Raw genomic sequence first — 7,500 nt, forward strand, 5'->3', positions numbered from 1 at the left:
GCTGAAGATCATCCGATTTCACAATTATACAACAAAACTTTGCAAAGAACACAACTACCCACTACATGTTATTGTAACTATGGATAAAGCGCCACTGAACTTCGACTGGCCGCCAAACTGAACGATCAACATTACACCGTAGAGAAGATTGTCACGACGGGAAGTGAGAAGAATCACGCAACTGTTTTGTTGGCATGTGCTGGTGATGGATCGAAATTATAGAAAGATTTGTTTTATCTCGTTTCAGAAAAGAGCGAAAAATTAGTTGTTTCTTTAAAAATTCAGAACGTCAACGGAATGTGCGATCAACGTAACAATGAAAGGTCCAGTGAGTTTGACTCAACGACAGAAGTTTACAAGAAATAAACAACTTGCCCGATTCTAGCCTGTTCAAGTTCGCTCGCTTAAATGTATCCACTGAAAATAATAAACACGCAATGTCATGAATGCCTGTTCAGACAGTGTTCAGTCCCCTATTTTCTTGGCTAAAACATTTTAAAATTCCTCCAGTAAGGATTCTTCAATCACGCGTTTTGGATTCAAAGGTCGTAAATGCATTCAGTGCGCTATCTTTCGCTTCGAGATGCTCTTCTGTCTTCAGCGTTGTTGAATAATTCGCTGTTTCTTCATGAAACAATTTGATACAAAAATTCTTCATATTGCCTGGTATTTTCTTCCATAAGAAATCTTCGATGAAGGCATTTGTCGCTTATTTTTCTTTGAAACAATACACATTTTAGTCAGAGACAAGGTACCATACGGCGATCATTTACGCTTTGCATTTGTGGACATAAACATTGCCCGATATAATTTTTGTCAGTAACGTAGCGTGACCGACGATTTCAACTCTTTGGTATTAAAACGCTGACAGATGTAAGTCAAGATTTGATGACTTCTGTTAATTGGCCTGATGAGGAATTTTGACCCGTTGCCGATTCCGTTTCATTTGGTACCGATAATATCGGTACCGATTGAAAACGGAATCGGAAAAAATCGGCACCCGATTGATCGGCATCGGCGTGACCCGATGCCGATATTTGGACGCGTTCCCTAAGAAATTGAAGTCTTTGAACTTTGAAAGAGTTTTGACAGAGAAGAAAGTGAGAGGGAGCAAGTGACGAGGTTGTAGGCTCATATCCAGATCAGACCAAAGATCAGGGTTTTAAATAATAATATTATAAGTTGAAATTTTACTTGTTCTATGGTCTGCTCAGCTCAGATGATCTTAGACAAGTGGAACATACATGTACAAAGTCACGTAGTTTCTGAGTGGACCTAAATGTTAACCATTTCACTCCCGAATAAATATAAGACTTAGTATTATAATTATATATATTATATATATATATATATATATATATATATATATATATATATATATCACTCTTAGGAAGGAAAGTCCTGAATAAAGTTAACCTACACTGTATACCAAGGAAGAGTCAGGTCATGCGGTTGCTGAATTTCAAACAAGAAATGAATGTTTGCCACAAACAAGAGGCATTTCAGTTTGAGGTTCTTACCTACAATATATCCAATAAGTGAGCAATGAAAATAAGTTATCTTTGAATGTTCTGTGTCAGTGGCGACTGCGGCTTGCTTTTTGTAGTTGTCATATCTCATAACAAAACACAAGAGAAGTCCTGGCATGACCTGTGGAAAATTAGCATCAGTGTTAATCTTATTAGCCAAGGTGCACTACTTTCTATGCAAGTGGTGATCAAAACCTTTGACAGTATCCATTCAAATGAATCTAAATCCTAAATTGACAAATCTATCGTTCTCAACAAGGTGGTTCTAACTTTAATAAACATGACAACGCACTATAAAAGGCATGGTCCCTCAGGCACATGCAAATGATTTTATATCAATCAAGGGCTGACGCATTCACGAGAGCTCTGTGATAATTTGTGCAACGAAAAAGCCCCTTATTAAAGGCAATGTGTCCGTAATACCAGTATATATGTCATAAAACTGTTGTCTGTCGTTCTTTCTTTAAAAGCCCACTCCCTTTTTCTCGTGGAAGAAATTAATATCTTTTAAAGCTTCTGTCTCCGTGTTGCTGTTTGTTGATCACCATCTTGGATAATTAATCAGCCGTGCTTGAATGAATTCGAACAAAAGCAGAGCATGAAGCATTCCCTTTTATAGTGAGTCTTCGTGTTCAAAGAGTTTGTGGTGGAAATAATTTAAACTGTAATAATTTAATATTGTGACTATTCAAACAAATGCTACACACTGTACTGAATGTTCATCATTTTCCTATGGTGGTGGTTCAATCTTTCAGCTCTAAATTAAACCCTAAGTGTGAGTATTTTCAAATGAAAGCTAAGTGTACTCTGTGATAGTTTCATGCAGCGATGATTAATATGCTATTCATAAGCATTGCACCAGTCTACATTTTAAGTAAAAGGTTTTATAAAAAAAGATCAGCATCTGCATGCATGAAATAAGAACTGTGACTCTTCAAGTTGAAGCTGCTGGGACTGCTGTGTGATTTGCAAGACCAATTATTGTCAAAAATGGCTACATAGGACACTACAGGATTGTTGAAAAGAAAAGAATATCTAATGCTTCATGTACTCACAATATCTCCAAGTCCTAACATGGAAAATCTGCCTCTGTCATGCATGCTGTTAATAAAGGAAACCATAATAATAAATAATTATCGATCAACATCACCAGGATTATCATTGTCAACATCATCAAAAGAGCAAACAATAATATTGCATGCATGCATGCTTTATATGAGAATTTAAAAAGTTCTTTTAAAGTGCCTGTGAAGTTACTTCTCAATTTTGTGATCTGTCACAGTCATTTGCAATGTTTGTGACATCATCAATTTTTTAACTAAAACTTGAATATCTCTGGAATGAAAGAAGATATTACTGTAACAAAATAGAAAACACCATTCTTCATCATTTTTTTTAAAAATCAACCCAAACTTAGCCCAACGTTGGGTGAACCTTCAGAATTTCAACCCAGCCAACTGCATCTTCCCTGTTTGATACGTGTGTATAGTTAAGCCATGACTGTAAAATGATTTATGAGAAGTTTACTTATCCTCTGACTTACCTTGGAAAAATCAACTTTCCAGGAAGAGATATTTGAGGAGAGAGATTTCCTACAGAATTCATTTTTAACTTATTTGCCACATAAGAAACCTGAGAAGAGCGAGAAAAAAAATTAAATGAAAATAAAAATTGCAGCAAACAATATCTGAATCAAAGTCTACGTAAACTATTATGAATAAAATTCTTTGTTGTGTAGCACACCAAGGCCTTGATTAGTTTTAATTTCGATTACATATTTTATAATAATTATTATTAACAATCATGTAAATGTGATAAAAGAGAGCCTAAAGTTGCAAGCCCAATGACTTTCCTTTTTTACTGTGTTGAAATAAATTTAAATGAATTTACTGAAATTTGAACTTTTAGCCCAAGAGTTACAGGACTTTCATTTGTTAATTTTCCTGGACTTTTAACAAGATTGAAAACAACTTCCATGGCTATGTTCTGGATCTACTACCACACTAAAAAAGTGGCTTGATTAAGGACGGTGCCTACTAATTAAAGATATTTTTTTCCCCGGTGTGTGATTATGCAGGAAATGTAGGTCTTAACAAGTGTTATTGAAATCCAAAAAGAAAATTGAGGGTAACCACGCATTTTTCAAAGATAATTCATGAATAATATTTGTAAAAAGCTTTAAAATACAAAGCAATGTATGGCGTTCTTTCTCAAATTGGAGCCTAATTATCTCTCAAAAATGCATGGTTACCCCCAATTTTCTTTTTGAATACCAAGAGTACTTACTAAGAACTACTTTCTCCGGATAGTTTTGAACTGCGCAAAAATATCCCGGGCTGTATTAGTAAGCATCGGCGATAGGAAATCCGAGTACCTGGAGATGCGCAGCACGTATGCGCAAAAACAATAGTAGGCACCGTCCTTAATAGTTTAAAAATTGCTTTGACCAGTTTGATAATTACAATAAGTTTGATTAGTTGCTGTGAAATAATAATACTTTAAATTTGCTATAAGTAAAGAAAGGATTAAATGTCAAAGTTACTTACAGGGTTTGCAGCCCGTTGTGTGGCTACATGAACCATGACATTTGCTTTAAATATGTAACTTGAAAAGAAAACCTAGAACATGACAAATGAACATGGTTATACAAGTTTAACTATATGGCATTTGAAACCTTCAGATTTCACTACAGTTACAGGATTGAGCTTGAGATCAACCCTTTAATTAAATTGATTTCAAAAAAGCAAACAAGTAATTATGAGAAACTAGTAACTACATGTACATGTAACTGGTAGGGAAGGAATAAAATGCAATGCTGTAGGTGAGACTGCAATTAGAAAGAATTTCAAAGTGGTGAATGATGAGATGCTCATGGCAGCCATGCTGCAAAATAAGGAATTGCATGATCTGAGTTCTGTCAAACAAGGAAATTGCTCGAGAGAGTAAAGCCGCAAGAATAGATTAGCGTATAGGTTACTACTTTCTCACATTAACTTTAATAATTTTAGGCTAACATCTCACTACTAATTATAATAATTGCACTTTAAGCACTGAGCTCATACAGAGTGAGCTTCTTAATGGTGTTTCCTGCTTTTTTAATAATGTAACAGTGCAACGCACCTTACCGTGGCCACCCAAGAAACTTTCACATTTGACAACTACGTGTAAATACGTCAACTCAACCACCCATGCAATGGTGTTCAACTTAAAGTGTTCGAACTTTGCAAGCAGGTGTGACTGTCAATTAAATTCTCACACCCTGATTGTCTGATAATTTGTAAAAAACTTTGTTAGGTGGCCACGGTATTAGGCGCGTCTTAACGTACACTTTGTTTGTCGCACTCGACCTGTCAGTGGAATACTCAAACCCCATTCTCTACATGTATTTTTGTATTTCCCATAATACACTTTGTTTGCCCCCAAAATTTTGTATAAACCATAATTGTTTTTAAATGCTCTTGGGAATATGCTATAATATGCATTATGCAATATGTGTCCCAAGAGCACTTGAAAACGGTGGTTTATGCAAAATTTGGGGAGCCAACAAAGTGGATTATGGGGAATGTAAAAATAGAGAATGGGGTTTGAGTATTCCATGGACAGGTTGAGTCCAACAATGGCCACTCATCTGTAAATGTAAATGTAAATGTGTGATTAGTTGACCACTCCCTATAAGGGCTTTTCAGGACCAACCAGCTCAACAGGATTGGACAGAATGCATGTGAAGGCGCCCACGGCTGCCGCCATACGATCCAAGTGTGATCTCGGAGCACCGCAAACCCAGCCAGATGTAATTGACTGGGAGGCGATAAATTTTGAGGACGCAGGAAAGCGGAGGACCCAGAGAAAAACCCTCGGAGTCAGGTTGAGATCGACTGAAACTCAGCCCACATACGACCCGAGGCCAGAGTTGAACCTGGGTCACAGAGATGGGAAGCACGATTGATGACCAATAATTAAAACCACCCTGACTCCCTGACTCATCTGTCGAACCCTCTATTGTTTCACTTTCAAGCGTAGCCTGGAAAGAATTATAATTATATAATACTAGCTGATTAAAACTGAATATCTCATGGAATTAAATAAGATCAAAACTTACCCAAAACACATCATAAATTAAAAGACCTATTAACAGAAGAGTAGACACTTTAAGGCTTGGTAGTCGGATATAGGCAATCATGGAAACACACAATCCCATGGCAAGTGCTACAACAGATTCAAGTAAAAGAGAAAAAAATAGTATGAAACAACAACATTAATGGAAGGAGTTTGATGTTTTCTACTAATGTGTCCTAACCCCCTTATAATTATGTTTTTCAGTGCTTTCATATTTTCATCTAATGTGCATCTGTTTGGTGTGTGATGTTTATCTCTATATTACTCACAGACATTTTCCTGCTATAGTATTTTATGTTATGTAGCAACACATACACAAAGAGTTTTAAGTCTACATGTAGCATCATTAATTTGGAAAACTACGCTTTTTTCCAAAATGCACCTCACTTGGGTTCATTCTAATCTGAAAAAAATTAATCAAAACCCAATTTAAAGTAGTACTGTAGAAGATAAATAATTAATTATTATTTTAACTTTGGGCACAAATCAGAGGCCCTGCAAATTAAAGTAATATTGATGTACACAAGCCACAGCAAACTATAAAAATAATTAATGACCTAAAAATATATTCAACTTCAAATTAGCCTAATTACTGTTTAATAAGCTTATTTGGCACTATTGTAATTATTGCCCATCAAATGTCAGTGTTATTATTAAAGCTTTTTCTTTCACACACCGGTGATATCCATATTCAACTACACAGTATTTACTATAAAAAGTTAAAACTGAAATAAAAGGGCACACCGTCCATGAGCACCCAATGTCCTGTCACAATCCAGATCATCACTAATACTGCAGAACATACAAGTGCCATGGCTTCGGCTGGCGTGAATCGGCCACAGAAGCCAACATAAAATCTGAAAGTGAACAAAGCAAATTGAATTAGTTTCACTTTCATAAGATACTGTTACTGACACTGATACCAAGATACTGATCAAAGTTATAAATTGTTTAAAAATGTAATTAGGTTGTCTGGCATGTTACAAAATGACATAATAAGTTGATTGGACCACCAGGCCTCAGTAGGCTATGAATTGTTTCCATATTTCAGAATATACCCTTGGTTGATGGGCACCTGGTTTAGGGATCTGGTTTAGTTCCCAGATGCCTTTTGTCTAAGGGCACTATTAAACACTTGGTCAAACTAAAGGACATACAAAATTCTTCAGTGGACATGCTAGCCAAGGTTTTCATACATGCCCTCACTTAGATGTCTTTAAAGTATACATTCACTGATTGTCAGTTTTGTGAGGAAATACTGGAGGAGTCTTTGCACTCACTGAAACCATTCAATAAGTGCATTATCCACCAGATAAAGTTATCAGACCTTTGAACAACTGAGGCCAGAGTTATTGTAACAAAACATGAAGCCCAGAAGGCCAATTCATGCAAAGCTTAAGTTGCAATATCATGGTTACTGTACTGTACCAAAACCTCGCCGTTATAATAAATTATTGCAATTGGCAGAGTATCGACTAACCAACAAGTGCTGACTTTAACAAGTTAAACTCAGTTTACACAATATCAGTCTGTATAATAAGGTGGTGACCATCCTGGTAAAAAGGTTATTGTTCATTAAGGTGCAAGTCTGGAATGGAGTTCATCTACAGGTGTATTAACTCAATGTAAGGACGTTAATGTTTGCCTTGATCAAAGCTTCTGTCTTGCAAGTAAAAATAGTTCATAAGCTCCTTAACCCATCGACTGCTGGGAGTGAGACCATGAAAACTTACCGGTATGTATAAGCCGCACTTGTAGATAAGCCACACCCCAAATTTCAAGCATGATTTTGTGAAAAAAATAAAAACTTGAAAAAAGCCTTCAGGCAAAGCACTCTGTTCATGATAAACTTGCG

General features: G+C 36.1%; 1 protein-coding gene across 1 annotated transcript in view; it reads right to left on the reverse strand.

Moving 5' to 3' along the window:
- The window catches only part of LOC137975535 (signal peptide peptidase-like 3), a 21,496-nt gene that overhangs the window by 4,288 nt on the left and 9,708 nt on the right, over positions 1-7,500 (reverse strand). The window contains exons 7-12 of the mRNA XM_068822646.1: positions 6,390-6,502; positions 5,629-5,735; positions 4,076-4,147; positions 3,073-3,161; positions 2,585-2,630; positions 1,521-1,650 (exon numbers count right to left, since the gene is read on the reverse strand). Of these exons, the coding sequence (XP_068678747.1) occupies positions 1,521-1,650; positions 2,585-2,630; positions 3,073-3,161; positions 4,076-4,147; positions 5,629-5,735; positions 6,390-6,502 (557 nt within the window). The remainder of the gene's footprint in view (positions 1-1,520; positions 1,651-2,584; positions 2,631-3,072; positions 3,162-4,075; positions 4,148-5,628; positions 5,736-6,389; positions 6,503-7,500) is intronic.

Source organism: Montipora foliosa, chromosome 11 (assembly GCF_036669935.1).
Source record: "Montipora foliosa isolate CH-2021 chromosome 11, ASM3666993v2, whole genome shotgun sequence".
Lineage (NCBI taxonomy): Eukaryota > Metazoa > Cnidaria > Anthozoa > Scleractinia > Acroporidae > Montipora > Montipora foliosa.